Below are 18,640 nucleotides of genomic sequence, written 5' to 3'. Positions count from 1 at the left end.
AGTGGGTCTTCTGCTAGTCTAGTATCCATGACCGAGGAAAGTGCTGCAACTTGTACTTTCAGGGTACTTGGTGATATGTTTTTGTCTGCACCATCTTGTAGGAAGTCCAAAACTATTGGAATTATCCCACCGTTGGAGATTGGTCTGTCTTCGTACCAAGAAACAAATTTTTTCCTTATTTTCTCATAGATGGCTCTCGTTACCGGCTTTCTGCTGTTTAAGATGGTGTTGATTACTCTGTCTGACAGGCCTTTGTTCTGGAGTTTTACCCTCTCAGTAACCAAGCCGAGAGCTTCAAGATTTTGTGGTTCGGATGGTTGACTGGGCCTTGTGACAGTAGATCCGGGCGGTCCGTCAGTGTCAGCTGAGGTTGTATGCTGAGATTTTTTAAATGACTGAACCATGCTCTCTGGGGCCAGTGTGGTGCTATTAGTATTACTGTTGTTTTCTCTGCCTTGATTTTTTGGATTACTTTTGGGATTATGGCAGTTGGAGGGAATGCATAGCACAGATGCCATTTCCAGTTTTGGTTGAAAGCATCCACCCCGCTGTTGCCATCTGTAGGGTCCAGGGAGAAAAATATCGGAGATTTTGCGTTCGCCCTGGAAGCAAATAGGTCTACTTCGGGTATTCCCCACTTCTGGGTGATTTGAGTGAAGGTTGTTTGGTTTAGCGACCATTCCGTGTGTTTTATCGTTTTCTGGCTCAGGACATCTGCCACTGTATTGTCTGTTCCTTTTAGATGAATACCGGATATCGATCTTATGTTCACTTCTGTCCACAGTAGGATAGATTGTGTCAGTCTCATCAGTTTTTGGGATTTTGTGCCCCCTTGTCTGTTTAGGTATGCGACTGTCGTTGCGTTGTCTGATTGTATCTTTACATCCTTCCCCTGTAATGCTGGCTTGAAGGTTTTTAGCGCTTCCCCCACAGCTTTCAGCTCTCTCAAGTTTGAGGAGGCTTGTGCCCATTTGGGTGTCCATTTCCCTTGCGAGAACCGCCCTTCCATGTGGGCTCCCCATCCTAGGGCGCTTGCATCGGTGGTGATGCTGACTGGATAGACTTGAGCCCATCTGCGCCCCTCGATGACCCGAAGTGGGTTGAGCCACCAGTAGAGTGTTTGTTTGACTGTGGCGGGGACGGGAATGGATTTTTCTAGGGATGCTTGCCTGCCATCCCATTGGGACAGAATGTAGTTCTGTAAGGGTCGCATGTGAATTTGTGCCCAGGTGATGGCTGGAATGGAAGACGTCATCAGTCCTAGTACGGACATTCCGTGCCTGATCATTGTGGAATGGTTCCTTAGCAGGGACGTAATTGCTTGTGTCATTTTTACGTCTTTTTCCTTTGTTAGGAAAATTTTTGACAGTCTGGAGTCCAGGACGTATCCCAGGTACACTACTCTCTGGCTTGGGATCATTTGCGATTTCTCTGCGTTTATTAACCATCCCAGGTTTTGCAGATAGATCATACTTTTGCGCAGGTTGTTTTCTAGGATTGCTGCTGAGTCCGCAAAGAACAGGAGGTCGTCTAAGTATGGTATTATTCCAATACCCTCCTGTCTTAGACCTTTTAGCGCTTCCGCCATTATTTTTGAGAATATTCTTGGACGGTGCATCCCCCCCCCAGGATTTTAACCACAGGGCTCTGCGGGCCGAGTTTAGTAGTGCCGTGGTCCTAGAGGATATTCTGACAGTTTCTGCTGAAGCATCTGCCAAGAAAGCTGCCGCTCTAGTTAGTGTGGGGATGGTTTTAATTAGTTCCTCCCTGGGTGTGTCGTTCTCCAATAGATCTTGCAGCTGGGTTAGCCAGATTAGCAAGGTTCGGGCTGTGCAGGTGGAAGCAATAGCCGGATTTAGGTTTGCCGCCCCTGCTTCCCATGCCCTTTTCAGGAGAGCTTCTATTTTCTTGTCCATGGGGTCGCTGAGGGTACCTGCGTCATCAAAAGCCAAGTCCGATTTGTTCGTGATTTTTGCCAGAGAGGCATCCACCTTGGGGCATTTAGCCCAGGTTTTGGTGTCTGCTTCCGCAAACGGGTATCTGCGTTTGATTGTGGCGGGGATGAAAAGCTTTTTCTCTGGGTCTTCCCATTCCTTTTTGACTATGTCTTTAAGTGTTTGGTGTACCGGGAACGTTCTTGGCTTCTTGGGCTGGAGCCCTTTGTACATTCTGTCATGCATAGTGAGTTCTGCGGTTTTCTGTTCTTTAATGCCTAGAGTGTCAGTGATTGCTTTGAGAAGACTGTCTGTGTCCTCAGAAGGAAACAGGTTGCAGTCTGTCGTGTCATCTTCCTCCTCTGAGTCTGAACAGATACCGTCTTCTGATTCAGATTGTTCAGATTCATCTGAATCCACCTCTTGTTCTGCCTGTACCTTGTTCTCCCTTGGAATGTGTGTTCCGCTGGTAGATGGGATACTGGCCTGAGAGACACTTGCTGGCGTTTCTAATTTCTCTATAGCTGAGCGTAGTGGTGCCATGGTGCTCTGAATTTCTTTCTTAAAAGAATTGAGCAGGTCTTTCAAAAATCCCTGTGATTCTTTTGCCACCATTTTGTCTAAGCATTTCTGACACAGGGGCTTTTTCCAATCTGGGGAAAGCCTGTGGCTGCATGAGGCACATGTTTTGCCTTTAGCCTTCCTTTCCTCAGGGGTCTTTGCCTGCAAGCGAGCATAGAGAACAAAAAAACCCCGTGAGTTTAGGTGGTCAAAGGAACTGCCTGTAGATAGGCAGTAAAGAGGTTAAGACAGAGATAATTCAAGAATATTCTGGCTTACCTTGGAGCTGTCCTGATTTGCAGGATCTGCAGGGCAGGGTGGGGAAGCGTCAGACATGATCAGCCACCAGGATCCTCTGCTTAGAGGCCTTTTTATCTGCTTCCTGCATAAGCTCCGGCCCCGCCCCCGGCTGACCCCGTGCAGGTTGGTGGACACACCTGCACATGCCGCTGTATTGTAGAGTAACTGTGCTGGTAGTGAAGGGTAGCATTGAACAAATTTGCTATTTGTATTCGGTTTTCTTTCTCTTTTTTTTTTTTTAAAACTTCCCGCCCCTAGGTGTCCCTGCTCTATCTCCGCAGTAGATAGACTACGGGAAAATGGCTGCCAACCCGGAAGCGGAACTTCCTCGGCGCCATCTTGGTACACCCCCGACTTCCTGTAGCGGCCTGTGGCGGTGAGGACGCTGCTGCGCCGCCCCGGATACGTTTGGGGGGACAGCCGCAGCCACCAGGGACCTAATTTAGAAGGTGCAAAACCCTCCCTGCTAGACCCTCTGCTGCTGAGGTTTTCGGCAGCAGTCGGCGGCGGGGGGGGGGGGGGGGGTGGGGCGCCCATCTATGCATGTATCCATCCCCCCTGGCGGGCTCCAGATTCTGCGGAAAGCCAGAGGGGGGTGCTTGCGGAAGCATACACAGGCCTAAACAGCGGCATGGGGTGGGGATGACAGAGTCCTCCTGCAGCCTGGGGGGATGATTGCAGACCCCTCAGTAGGGGCGAAATCTCAGGCTTTGAGCAATGTTGCCCAGTGCTGCGCCTGCTCGCCCTCCCAAAGCCCCTTGGGCTGTATGGGATGCTGGCAGGGGGTCTCCTGCAACAAGCACAGAGACAGGTGAAGATAAAATAACAAACGTTCTTGCAGCTCCTGTGGGTCCGGAGGAAACACAAACAACTGAGGCACACAGGTAAGAGTGTGAAATTTATAATGGTGGACTAATGTGTTTCCTGTTTTAGGGAGGAGGAGCCTATCTCTCGGATGCTGCCCTGGAAGACGATTCGAGAAAATTAGTTTTTTTGGTGGCTATAACATCGGCTAGAAGGGTGTCAGAATTGGCCGTCCTTTCTTGCAAAGAACCTTTTTTGATTCTTCATCAGGACAGAGTGGTCATGCCCCCTCGTCCGGATTTTCCAGGTGGTTTCCACATTTCATTTGAATCAGGATATCATTTTACCTTCCTTTTTTCCAAACCCTAAAACTAGGGAGGAAAGGTCGCTTCACTCACTAGATGTGGTAAGGGCGATAAAAGTTTACTTGGAAATGTCAGCTCCCTTTCGAAAGACTGACTGTTTTTTTGTCTTGCCTGAGGGTCCTAAAAAAGGACAGCCGGCAACAAGTTCAACTATATCCAGGTGGATTTGTCAGACTATTATCCAGGCGTATGGATTAAAGCGCAGGGTTCCACCCCAGGATTTAAAAGCACACTCCACTAGAGGGATTAGTGCATCATGGGCAGCACGCCAACAGGTGTCTATGGCTCAGGTTTGCAAAGCGGCCGCTTGGTCTTCAGTTCATACGTTCACCAGGTTTTACCAGGTGGATGTGAGATCTCAAAAGGAGACTGTTTTTGGCCACAGCGTGTTGCAGGCAGTTTTAAAGTCCCAGGCCCGTTGGGCTTAGGGATAATGTGTCCCCCCCCCCTCAGGTGCATTGCTTTAGGACATCCCACATAGTCATTATTATGGTGCTCTGTGTCCCGTGATGTACGATAAAGAAAAACGGATTTTTAAAACAGCTTACCTGTAAAATCCTTTTCTTGGAGTACATCATCACGGGACACAGAGGTCCCTCCCCTCTTTCTGGGATCGTCATTGCTTGCTACAAAACCGAGGTCCTTCCGGTATAGGGGGGGGGTTATATGGGAGGAACCGTCTTACTATTGGTTGCCAGTGTCCAATCACCTAAAGGTAAGCGTATAACCCACATAGTCATTATTATGGTGCTCCGTGTCCCGTGATGTACTCCAAGAAAAGGATTTTACAGGTAAGCCGTTTTAAAAATCCGTTTATCTGGTCAGTGTCCATTCACCTGAAGGTAGCAGTAGAACCCATGCAGTTATGACTATTAACGTCTTTGTGCCCTGTGATGTAATCCAAGAAAATAATTTTACAGGTAGACCAAGAATCCTTCTCTCTCATTACAACAGTAACTTAATAATGGCTTTGATGTGCAGGCTCTCTCTTGTTTCTTCAACAGCCAGTACTTAACAGGGTTTTAAAAATGGCCAGATTGTATAGACTGACCCTAAAATGATCAGAAAGCACACATTTTTATATGTATGGCCAGCTTAACATTACAGATGAAAATGCTTTAACATAAACTTACTTAGACGCTCGTCCTTGAACTATGGCTAGTGGTCCGGAGCACAATATGGCATCCTGCGAGGTCAGACAGTTCCTATAATCTGCGCACTGCGCCAAGGAATCTTGCTTGTCAGATACCAAGTTCCTGTTGTAGAAAGGTAAGCGGTTAAAAGGTGGCTCAATCTGTATTTTTTTGTTCATTGCTCAAAACATGTATTTCTTTGGGCACACTTCAAAACAAGTGTTTTTTTTTTTTGGTCACAGAATCCTGTATTTATAGAGTAGATTGCTGGAGGCGAGTACAGGACATGGTAAACTGGTAGAATTTGTGTGAATAGCTAATAAGTTACACTGTCATGTATCAAGCACTTATGTAAACTGGAAACCCTACTTCTCCTGTTTGGTTGTCAGATTTGAATACATTCCTGTGGGTCTAATGATTACTGCAGGGAGATCCAAGGTGTGTGAAGGCAGCAACTATTGTCTATGTCACAATCATCAATAAATATAGTACTGTAGGCACTTTGATACCTCCTGTGTACTGTTAGTCCTTTTGACGGCAAATGAAAATTTGTATTTTACCATTTTGCAAACCATCAAGCCTAAAGTTTAGTTATTACCTTTAGGCCTAATGCACAAAAGCTCAAAAACGCTTCTCTTGCAGGTGTTTGAGCTTTTTTTCTCTGCCTCTAAATTCCCCTCCATGTTACCCTAGGTGCCCATGCATAGATGTTTACAGTTTAGTGGAAAAACAAAACAAAAAAAACCCATCACTTGTGCTTTCAGGAGAGGAGCTTTTGAGCGTATAAAAACGCCTGACATGTCTAAATGGAGGCAAATGCACGCTAATGTTAGGTGCTTTAGCATTTTGTTTTTTTCCATTTAAGTTGTCATAATGAACTATATTCTGCCCAATGAAATGAATGAAGAAAAATATGAGAGAGAACCACCTATGGATATAGTACTGGAAACCTTTGCCACATCCCAATTCGAAAGAGGAAAATGCAAAAAGGGGGTGCCCCAGGGATTTTATGGGCAAAGGGTAAAAACCAGAAGAAGGAGTAACAAACGTATATAAAAGAATTTATACAAAATTTATTCAGTACAAAAACCATAATAAATTACTGCTTTGTACTTAATACATTTTGTATAAATTCTTTTATATACGTTTGTTACTCCTTCTGGTTTTTACCCTTTGCCCGTAAAATCCCTGTGGCACCCCCTTTTTGCAATGAAATGAATAAATGCCCAAGTGCTTGACATGCCCAAATGCTCTTGAAAAAAAAAAAAAAAAAACAAATAAAAATACTGCTTAAGGGGAGGTTTTGCAGCTGCTTTTCTCCTGCCAGGAGAAAGAGCTTAGAAGAGATAGAGAGGTCATTATGCTCACAACTGATTGTAATCATTTGTAGTAAGGGGCCTAGTTATTAGGCAGCAGAATGAACGTGCTTTACCAATCTGCTTTTTCCAAGCTTTGGATACCCTAGTTCTGAGAGAAGAAAAGCAAAGTCACGTGATCTGTAAAAGTTAGGCATAACCAGGTTTTCCTACCATAAAATGTTCTCTGCAACGTTATGCAGATCATTTAGTAGGACACTGTAGCCTGCATTTCATGAAGGAGTTGGTATCTGCTCTGTTATAAATAAACTCATCAACCCAGAATTACTGCAGATTAAAGCTATGAATTAAAATATCACAAAAGACAGCCTTACAGATTAACAAATGTTTTTGTTACAAAGACATTAACTTTAATTTCTGTAGTACATTTTACCAAATAGAGTATACATAGCATAAACATAATATAGATGCATTTATTTACAGCTTAGTTTCTTACCATGTGGAGAGTGCAGGATTAAAGCAATACGCTTTGCCATTGGACAAGCTCAGCACAGGTATACCTCTCTGGGTAAGTAACGTCTGAGTAACTGTCATATCATTTCCTGGAATCAAGATGTGAATAAATAAGCCCATGTCATCAATATCAATTCCCATTAAAACGAACACACTCCATCTAAAACGGACATTTCAGTTATAGGTTGATACTAAAACGATGTTCTGTTTTTTTTCCCTTTGTCATAAATCTAAAGCTGACCATACACGGATCAAAATTTGTTCCCTGGGTGGCCTTGCTGCAGCCAATAAGTTGTAGTCACTGTTTGGGTATCTGGATAGCCAACAATAGGAGATTCATTCACCACCAATTTTTACTGGTGGTGGCTGGAACAGAGATGTAGGATCTCTATTCCAATAATCTGAGTGACTGTGATGAGACCTCTGAGATGTAGGAACCCAAGTTCCTACATCTCAGAGGTCTCAACACGGCCACTCAGATTGTCAGCATTCATCCAAAACTGCAATACCAGTTTTAGGTTGACTTCTCATTTAACATTTTTTGAAGCAACCCTGTTGCTATCGCAACAAAACTCAGTTAATGGCACACTTATCAGTACACCCCAGATTGCGAGATAGCAGCGGCATCAGGGACTCTTCCAGGAAGCATTCTGTCACCGCCCACTGGATAGGCAAGTATTCAGCCCATTCTTTTACATCACAAAGATGAATGGTTTCAGTAAAAACACTCTCACCCTGCTCTGCACATGCTCAGTTGATCTCCATTTTTCAGCACGGGTGGGTTTGTAAAAGCCGATCTGCCGACAGCCGTAAAGCGAAATTAAAGTGGTTCTAAAGGCTCAAGGTTTTTTAACCTTCAAGCATTCTTTGCAGTAAGGTAAAAAAACCTCCTCTGTCTAGCAGCCCTCCTAATACTTACTTGAGCCCCATCGTGATCCAGTGATGTGCAGGCGTGCCTCAACTCTCTGGGGACTCTCCCTCATTGACTGAGACAGCAGCGGGAGCCATTGGCCAGTGAGCCAATGGAGGAGAGAGGGGACAGGGCTGAGACTTTAATATCACTTTAAGCCCTCCTATCCTTTACAGCCAAGAAAATTTAAGATTTACTTCTGCTCAGGGGCTTTTATCAAGTTGTTATGAGTAAAGTGCCGCTTTAAGTCTATCCAACAGTTTCTTTTCGACCCCTGCAACTGTAATTCTGGACAACCAACACAGACAGATTTTCACAGGTCTATGACAGATTTATGATTTGACAAACTAACCTTGCCATAAATCAGCTGTATAAATTGTCTTGCTGCTCCTATTTAGCACTGCCTTGATGTGTAACAAAATTGATAAATGTTCCCCGAGGGATTAACAGCACTTGTAGTGGTAAAATATCACCATTTACAGAACAGGCTTAATAAAGTGTTAGGCATCCTTGTGAATTGGGATTTAAACGATTCCTAAAGCTATACATAGAACATATATAGATAAGGTATGGTATCAAGGAAAAAGGGAGAGGGTTCTTTTAACATATATGTTTACATTAGGATCATTCATTACCTGATAAAATGGTCTGTAAAGACTCATCCTTTACAACAACTACCTGGTTCTGGACATCCCTGGAAAGATAGAAAAATAGATCTATTCAGAATTGGCATTTAACGACACTAGAACTAGTTGAAAAGTATTTAAATTATATAAAAAGGGCAACAGCACTTTTGTGGGGAAAAAGAAATAGCAAATTAAAAAAAATAAGAATATGGCGTATACAATTGCGACACAAGTCATATTTTAACTGAACATTATTAAAAATCACCTTTCCTTTTCAATCTGCAGCCCTTTAAAGTGGATGTAAACCCACCACTCACCCAGTATAAACTAAAGGCACAGTATTAATGTATATATATATATATATATATATATATATATATATATATATATATATATATATATATATATATATATATATATGGACAGCATCTCAAAAAAGTGAGTACACCCCTAACATTTTTGTAAATATTCTACTTTTCATGTGACACTGAAGAAATTACACTTTGCTATAATGTAAAATAGTGAGTGTACAGCTTGTATAACAGTGTAAATTTGCTGTCCCCTCAAAATTACTCAACACACAGCCATTAATGTCTAAACCGCTGGCAACAAAAGTGAGAACACACCTAAGGGAAAATGTCCAAATTGGGCCCAATTAGCCATTTTCCCTTCCTGGTGTCATGTGACTCGTTAGTGTTACAAGGTCTCAGGTGTGAATGGGGAGCAGATGTGTTAAATTTGGTGTCATCGTTCTCACTGTCTCATACTGGTCACTGGAAGTTCAACATGGCACCTCCTGGCAAAGAACACTGAGTATCTAAAAAAAAAAAAAAGAATTGTTGCTCTACATAAAGATGGCCTAGGCTATAAGATGATTGCCAAGACCCTGAAACTGAGCTGCAGCACGGTGGCCAAGACCATACAGCGGTTTAACAGGACAGGTTCCACTCAGAACAGGCCTCGCCATGGTCGACCAAAGAAGTTGAGTGCGTGTGCTCAGTGTCATATCCAGAGGTTGTCTTTGGGAAATAGACGTATGAGTGCTGCCAGCATTGCTGCAGGGGTTGAAGGGATTGGGGGGTCAGCCTCTCAATGCTCAGACCATACGCCGCACACTGCATCAAATTGGTCTGCATGGCTGTCGTCCCAGAAGGAAGCCTCTTCTAAAGATGATGCAAAAGAAAGCCTGCACATAGTTTGCTGAAGACAAGCAGACTAAAGACATGGATTACTGGAACCATGTCCTGTGGTCTGATGAGACCAAGATAAGCTTATTTGGTTCAGATGGTGTCAAGCGTGTGGGGTGGCAACCAGGTGAGGGGTACAAAGACAAGTGTCTTGCCTACAGTCAAGCATGGTGGTGGGAGTGTCATGGTCTGGGGCTGCATGAGTGCTGCCGGCACTGGGGTTCTACAATTCATTGAGGGAACCATGAATGCCAACATGTACTGTGACATACTGAAGCAGAGCATGATCCCCTCCCTTCGGAGACTGGGCCGCAGGGCAGTATTCCAACATAACGACCCCAAACACACCTCCAAGACAACCACTTCCTTGCTAAAGAAGCTGGGGGTAAAGGTGATGGACTGGCCAAAGCATGTCTCCAGACCTAAACCCGATTGAGCATCTGTGGGGCATCCTCAAAACGGAAGTTGGAGGAGCGCAAGGTCTCTAACATCCACCAGCTCTGTGACGTCATCATGGAGGAGTGGAAGAGGACTCCAGTGGCAACCTGTGAAGCGCTGGTGAACTCCAGGGTTAAGGCAGTGCTGGAAAATGGCGGCTACACAAAATATTGACACTTTGGGCCCAATTTGGACATTTTCACTTAGGGGTGTACTCACTTTTGTTGCCAGTGGCTTAGACATTAATGGCTGTGTGTTGAGTTATTTTGAGGGGACAGCAAATTTACACTGCTATACAAGCTGTACACTCACTACTTTACATTGTAGCAAAGTGTCATTTCCTCATGAAAAATAGAATAAAATATTTACAAAAATGTGAGGGGTGTACTCACTTTTGTGAGATACTGCACATGCAAGCCTCCTGCATGTATCCCTAACTTGCAAATTTCACCTCCTTCAGCAGTAGGAGCTCTGCAAAACTCAGACAGGTCTCTTTGCCAGAGCTTGTGATGTCACAAGACTCCCCGCCCACCTCCACACTCTCCTACTCTTTCTGCTGGCTCTGGGGAGCCGACTGCACCATGAATATCCTCCTCAGTCACACTGATAATGCCCCATGAGGAGTAACATCCAGTCAAAACTCAGGAAAGGCACCACATGACTTCAGCCTGCCTCATCATTCTGAGGTGTGAAGCAGCCAATCCTGGGAGAGCTGGAGAAGAAAGGGGGGGTGATGTGAAGCTGGAATCACAACACACTATCTGCTCTCATGCTCCTTCATGAGATAACAAATCAGATGTCAGTCACAGCAGTGGGGGATGTGGCGACACAAATTTATCTGTGGGTCCTTTTTTATCTTACTAAAAAAAAACACAAGAGGCTTGCTCAGAGCTGGATTAACTCTTCGTGGCAAGACTGGGCACAGATGACTTGACATCCTCTACTGTATCCGGTAGAAGTCTTCATTAAAAACTTTTTTTTTTTTTTTTTAGGTTTACATCCACTTTAATTTTCTGTAAAATGCAATATGGCAACCTGGGAGGCGTTCTGTACACAGAATGCCCCCCAGAAATGTCCTGCTTCTATGATTCGCTTACAGATTTTCCCAGAAGTCTGCACTAAGCTACAAGTCAGATTTTGGGCATCCCCTGCAACAAAAATGTAAGAGAGAAATTGCGTCTAAAAAGATGCAACCCTGCCACTTTACTCATTAAAGTCCTCCAGGTGCAGCAACTGATTGATAATTCTAAAATCACTTCTGTACAGATTCACTCACTTCATGAACATGGACACAAACAGCTATTTCTTCAGAATAACACAAGGTAGGACTCTGCAAAAAAAGTTTGTTAAAATTCCTGCAATGCACATTGATTATCCACAGGGGAATGTTTTTTCTCAACAAAAGTGGAGTTACTCTTTAACAAACTCCCCAATTTCTATTTCACGATGAATTAAAATTGAATCAGTTTTTAGGAATACCATTTATGTAGTAACTAACGTAGCTTTTTGCTACACAGACTGCCGAAACCAGTATAACTTTTTGTACCTACCAGACAGACAGAGCAGCAGCAGCTGTAAGTGCCATGACATAATAACCTGTACATTGCAATGTGGAAATAGGGGAGGACATGATGATAGGTGGGAATACTCTTCTTCCACTACTAGAAAACATGGACAACATTCGCTTTTCACAGGCCACACAGACTAACTCGCTGCAGAATGAGAGAAAAGATTTGAAGAGGTTATTCGCACACACGCATATACACACACACACACAAGTATTAAAAAGTGTCACAAGACATACTTGCTGCCAGCTGCTGCAAGGATTCGATTAGCCATTACAGTCTCCCACTCCTTTCCTTCCCGATTACATTTGAGCCGGCTAATCTTTGATCCAGCAACTACCCGGACTTCATTTTCTACTTCGATGTACATTGAGGGATCTGAGCTTATCTGGAAAGTGAGAGGATGGGTGACCCTGGAGTTAGACTTTCAACAACAAAATGATCAATCAAACCCAAGCAAGATTAAAATAGTACTGGAGCGGTTGACAAATCAGTAGTCATAACTTGGTTAAAATTGTACTCGCTAAATGCGTTTTTAGATAGGACCAGCATGAGCACCTACTCTGACTTGAGATTGGTTGCCCGTAATTCTATGCACAGTGGAACACAGAAGAGTACCTGGGAGAGGACTCTCAGTGAAGGCCCTGATGACAGGCAAAATGCTTAGAGGAGGGGTGAGCACAGGCATGATCTCAGAGTGTTACTGCTACCTAACTGTTCAGTGTCTGGCTGAGGTAGGTCCTGGACTGAGCTGCATTGCTCAACTGCAGTATACTCAGCAGTGAGTTCCAGGCCTGAGCTATATTGTCTGGCAGGGTTTCCTGGATCAGAACACTGGCTAAACAGAATGACAAATTATGTGGTGTTAAAACAGTCCCCAAATATGCACTTCAACTGTTTAACAATTTGACAGCAGTTTAATCTTAAGATAACTGTAGGTGATGGTGGTAAGCAATATTTGTTTACATAAACATATAGGCCATGATCAACTACAATAGAAACATCCCTGAAACAGGTCTCATTTCATAAGAAAATTGGCAATTGATATAAACTCGGTCAGCTGACTAACCCCCTTTCCGAACAAATACACACTAGATTGGTCAGCCAGAGAGATTGTTGCAGTCAGTAACGTTTACAGAGAAACTTAAGTGCATTGTGCAGGAAATACTGACGGTCTCTGCAAGTCTCTTCTGCCATAATTACTTCTCCCTGACAGCGTTTTTTTTTTTTTTTTTTTTTCTAACTGTACACTGAACTGTGCATGCACATTTCCATGCATGGATTCTGTGCCAGGACAAAGTAACTCCTATGCACAGGAGTTCAGTCAATCAGAATGGAGGAACACTAAAAACCTGAAAAAGAAACCAAGAGAAAATGGAAGTGCCATTGACAAAGGACATCTCTGGGAGGAGGGTGCTTTGCAAGCAAGTTAATGGTTCCATAATTTGCTGACCATACGTGCACAGTATGGCAAGAGCTCCAAGGGGCCTCAACATTTTTATCCAATTTAGTTTCCTATTGAGGGGGTTACATAAACCTATGTATAAAGCAAAATATCCCTGTAATTAACAGGACTCTGGATTAGGACCTTGTGTACTATTCCAAAAGTCAGTGCTTTATTTTATGGTTCAAAGGCGTTAAAAATAGTGACCCACCTGTACAGTAAAGGATTTCAGGGAGGCTGGAGTTGGCAGCCTGAGTGTTAATGCTGGCGTAGTTACACATGTTAATTCTTTCTCAGAAGTCGTTGCCACTTGAGACTAGATAAGCAAAATAACAAAACATAACTAAATAATTCCAATTACTCAAACGTTGCAGAATCTAAAAATTAAAATGCAAAAAAAGTAATGTATGAGAAATTATATTAATGATTTCAAAAAAGTAAATGCATTAGCCCTGACAGAATTGCTCTATTAGGATGTTCAGCAAAGAGGGGAGGGGGGTGCTGGGTGGAAAAATGAATGCATACAAACTTATGTGAAAACTTAACAGGAAAACTAAAAATGGCATATAAATTTAATGGATGTAAGAGGAAAACCGTATCCAATCAAGTTAGTTTAGGAAAATGTACACTACACCCCCTAACTACAAGACTATTGTTCAGTGTTATTAATTCCAGCCCAAACAGCACCAGCTTCAGCAAGCATTTGTCAAGATCTGAGCAACTTTCTTGAAAGCCAGTAAAGCGTGTTTAATCCTTTAGCTTCTAAACTCATTTATCTGAAAGAAATCTGCACAGAACTTAAAAAAAAATGAAAAATAATAAACAGAGGTTTCAAAATGTTAATTTAGATTTGCACCAAAAAAATACATTAAAATTCATTTTAGTGCACACAAAAACTCAATATATTTTCAATTTTTATTTGTAAAACCGAGACTGTCAAAGGAAAAAACAAAACACAAAAAACACCAAATAGAATTACACACCGGCTTTAGAAAACCTCATCAGTTGAGGGTTAAGCATTAAGGATGGCGCTAGTTAATACTCTGTGGCATGCCTGGAAATACCTTCTGTGTTGTTCATGTTCACATACAGTGCCTTGAAAAAGTATTCATGCCCCTTGAAATTTTCCACATTTTGACATGTTACAACCAAAAATGTAAATGTATTTTATTGGGATTTTATGTGATAGACCAACACAGTGGCACATAATTGTGAAGTGGAAGGAAAATGATAAATTTTTTCAACACTTTTTACAAACAAATATCTGAAAAGTATGGCGTGCATTTGTATTCAGCCCCCTTTACTCCGATACCCTGAACCAATTGCCTTCAAAAGTCACCTAATTAGTGATTAGAGTCCACCTGTAATTTATTCTCAGTATAGACAGCTGTTCTGTGAAGCCCTCAGAGGTTTGTTAGAGAACCTTCGTGAACAAACAGCGTCATGAAGGCCAAGGAACACACCAGACAGGTCAGGTATAGAGTTGGGGAGTCGTTTAAATCAGGGTTGGGTTATAAAAAAATATCCCAAGCTTTGAACATCTCACGGAGCACTGTTCAATCCCTCATCCGAAAATGGAAAGCGTATGGCACAACTGGAGACCTACCAAGACATGGCCGTCCACCTAAACTGGCAGGCCGGGCAAGGAGAGCATTATTCAGAGAATCAGCCAAGAGGCCCATGGTAACTCTGGAGGAGCTGCAGAAAACCACAGCTCAGGTGGGAGAATCCATCCACAGGACAACTATTAGTCGTGCACTCCACAAATCTGGCCTTTATAGAAGAGTGGCAAGAAGAAAGCCATTGTTGAAAGAAATTTGCAGTTGGCGAGAAGCTATGTGGGGGACACAGCAAACATGTGGAAGAAGATGGTCAGATGAGACCAAAATCACATTTTTTGGGCCTAAAAGGAAAACACTGTGTGGTGGAAAACTAACACTGCACATCACCCTGAACACACCATCCCCACTGTGAAACATGGTGGTGGCAGCATCATGTTGCAGGGATGCTTTTCTTCAGCAGGGACAGGGAAGCTGGTCAGAGTTGATTCGAAAATGGATGGAGCCAATAGTTAATCTAAAAAAAGATAAATCAGCCAAGGACAGACTGGGAAAGTAGGTATTGAAAACACCTGATCAGTTTAGCCAATATAAAAAAGGTAAAACAAACTTTATATATTACAGCAATACCGTATTTATCGGCGTATAACACGCACTTTTTTCCCCTTAAAACCAGGGGAAAATCGCAGGTACACGCATCCCCTGCGATCCCGACCTGTCACATTTTCAAAATCGCCGACCGCGATTTGAAAATGGCGCCGAAATACACAGAGCCGGTCCTCGGCTCTTTCCGGCGGCTCTCGTTCACTTTCGGCTCCACTCGTAGTCCCGAGCAGAGCTATCCGAACCTACTCGGCTAGGTTCGGATAGCTCCGCTCGGGACTACGAGTGGAGCTGAAAGTGAACGAGAGCCGCCGGAAAGAGCCGAGGACCGGCTCTGTGTATTTCGGCGCCGGCGGCGCCATTTTCAAATCGCGATCGGCGATTTTGAAGCCCAGAATGGCTGGGATCACTGGAGCAAGGCTGCACTGGGGAAGGCTGCACTGGGGAAGGCTGCACTGGGGAAGGCTGCACTGGGGAAGGCTGCACTGGGGAAGGCTGCACTGGGGAAGGCTGCACTGACGAAGGCTGCACTGGGGAAGGCTGCACTGACAAGGCTGCACTGACAAGGCTGCACTGACAAGGCTGCACTGACAAGGCTGCACTGACAAGGCTGCACTGACAAGGCTGCACTGGGGAAGTCTGCACTGACAAGGCTGCACTGGGGAAGTCTGCACTGACAAGGCTGCACTGGGGAAGGCTGCACTGACAAGGCTGCACTGGGGAAGGCTGCACTGACAAGGCTGCACTGGGGAAGGCTGCACGGGGAAGGCTGCACTGACAAGGCTGCACTGGGGAAGGCTGCACTGACAAGGCTGCACTGGGGAAGGCTGCACTGACAAGGCTGCACTGGGGAAGGCTGCACTGACAAGGCTGCACTGGGGAAGGCTGCACTGACAAGGCTGCACTGGGGAAGGCTGCACTGGGGAAGGCTGCACTGGGGAAGGCTGCACTGGGGAAGGCTGCACTGGGGAAGGCTGCACTGGGGAAGGCTGCACTGGGGAAGGCTGCACTGGGGAAGGCTGCACTGACAAGGCTGCACTGACAAGGCTGCACTGACAAGGCTGCACTGACAAGGCTGCACTGACAAGGCTGCACTGACAAGGCTGCACTGACAAGGCTGCACTGACAAGGCTGCAATGATGGGCATTTAAATGTAAGTTTTTTTTCCCCTTCAACTTCCCTCCTAAAAGTTTTTTTTTCCTTAAAATTCCCTCCTAAATTGGGGTGCGTGTTATACGCCGATAAATACGGTAGTTAAAAAAAAAAAAAAAAAAACTTAAATAAAAAGGTAAATACATGTAAGAACACCTTCCACAACATTATAAATAACAACATTATCAGCCCGTTTACCCAATACAGATATCAGAATCCTATTGGTAAATGACTCATGCCATTTAAAACTCTAGGAGCCAGGAGCGAATCACAGAAGATAAACGACACAGTATTAGGACATCCACTCAAGGTGATTAGATATTTAAATAGTTAACTGTGATAAACAGACCAATAAATAAATTCACAGTAAGCATCCAATAGGATGCGGATATCTGGATTGGGTGAAATAGGCCGACAACATTGTCATCCCGCATGTATTTACTTTACTTAAGTTTTTTTAACTATTGCAATCAGTGTCCCCCTAACCCCCCCTCTGTGCAAGTGGAACTGGTCTAAGTGTCCCCTTATCTCCCACTGAGGCAACCCTCTATGGGATCTGTGAGCATACTGCTGTACCCTAAGGAGGAATACTATTACACACACCACCCAGAGAGATCCTGTCTACTATCCAGGGAGGTCAGTGGATATCCCAGATGGTGATTGCCTGCTATTGATGGCATTGAGGTAAGAGTTCTGGGAGACTAAACCATTGAGGAAGTCACAGCAGGATTATGAATGGATAATCATCTCCATCAATCATAATAGCCACAGGATTTTACCACTTCCCATTTACTGTAGAAATATTGGACTTCTATTGTCATTATTTTTAATTTGAAGTTGTGTTTTCATTGTTCATTTTTTATTTTTACTTTTATTTTTTAAAAATATTTTTTCATTTTTTTCCATTTTGTCACTTTTTTTATGTTTAGGGATTTTGTGCTTTTTCCCTTACACCAGGTGATACACACCCAATTTCACATGATTATATAAGGATTTATTTGATTTTGCACGGCAAGATTGAGATTTTGTATTATATATTTATCATTTTATATAGCAATGATGTTATTCCAGATAGATGTTTAATACACTACCTATATTTTAATACACTATTTATATTCTATTTATCCCGTATGGCAGGGATATGCAATTAGCGGACCTCCAGCTGTTGCAGAACTACAAGTCCCATGAGGCATAGCAAGACTGACAGCCACAAGCATGACACCAAGAGGCAGAGGCATGATGGGGCTTGTAGTTTTGCAACAGCTGGAGGTCCGCTAATTGCATATCTCTGCTTATTTTGACTACTTCATCACAAATTGCGCAAAATCACTTCACTCACAACACACTGGTGTGTACTGATGTCTGTCTCCCTTCATCAACATCGGGGATGTTTTTTTTTTTTTTTTTAATTCAACCCCCTGATTGAATGAAAAAAACAATAATAAAAACTCCATGTGTATATTCAGCCTTAATTTGAGAGTGCTATGTGTGTGGCTGTTGCCGTGTTATGCAAAACTATTAGTTTAGTTTGTTACATTTTAGAAAGGGGTGCCTCAAGATTGTACATAATTTTAAAGGGTGCCTTGAGTGAAAAAAGGTTACGAAACACTGCTTTAAAAATTAGAAAAAAGTTGTGTAAAGCTTGTTAACTGCTTGCAGAAACTCACTCTATTCAAAACAACATTTACAAAGCCTAAACAATGCTTATATGATCCAGTCAATTTTTTTCTGAGTATCGTAGGAATTGGTTTTGTTAGTTGTCTTAGTCCCTGTTGAGATTTCTCTTTATTATGAGACTCATGACTTGGAAAGGAAATTAAGAGAAATATTTCCAACGAAGTCACAAATCACAAAAACTCAGTAGAGCTCTACCCTAGCCAAGTTGTTTTAATACTGTGTACCCATTGGGGAGATTTCCTTTCACTTTCCACTTTGTCTGGAACTCAAATAGACGAGAATATTCTCCCAAAGAATGACAAAGATAGCAATAGACCCCTTTCACGCCAGCACTCCGATCGGGTCCGCCTGTCAGTTTTTCAGGCAGACCCGATCGGACCACCCATGATCCTCTATGGGGCGGCAGATGTGTCTGCTGACACCCACCAGGCATCCGATCCGCCAAAATCCGCTGAAAACAGACCTATAGTGATACGTGTCATCCGATCTGCTTGACGGATGGCAAAATCGAATGGAAACGGACATGGAGTCCATTTCCATCCGACCACCCCAT

The 18,640-nt window shown here is 43.4% G+C and overlaps 1 protein-coding gene across 1 annotated transcript in view; it reads right to left on the bottom strand.

The window, feature by feature from the left end:
• The window catches only part of HIRA (histone cell cycle regulator), an 88,956-nt gene that overhangs the window by 24,885 nt on the left and 45,431 nt on the right, over window positions 1-18,640 (bottom strand). Inside the window, exons 17-22 of the mRNA XM_073628989.1 lie at window positions 13,308-13,412; window positions 11,892-12,040; window positions 11,638-11,799; window positions 8,472-8,530; window positions 6,910-7,015; window positions 5,098-5,220 (exon numbers count right to left, since the gene is read on the bottom strand). Coding sequence (XP_073485090.1) covers window positions 5,098-5,220; window positions 6,910-7,015; window positions 8,472-8,530; window positions 11,638-11,799; window positions 11,892-12,040; window positions 13,308-13,412 — 704 coding nt within the window. The remainder of the gene's footprint in view (window positions 1-5,097; window positions 5,221-6,909; window positions 7,016-8,471; window positions 8,531-11,637; window positions 11,800-11,891; window positions 12,041-13,307; window positions 13,413-18,640) is intronic.

This window comes from Aquarana catesbeiana, linkage group LG01 (genome assembly GCF_042186555.1).
Source record: "Aquarana catesbeiana isolate 2022-GZ linkage group LG01, ASM4218655v1, whole genome shotgun sequence".
Lineage (NCBI taxonomy): Eukaryota > Metazoa > Chordata > Amphibia > Anura > Ranidae > Aquarana > Aquarana catesbeiana.
This window is presented reverse-complemented; position numbering and strand designations above follow the sequence as displayed.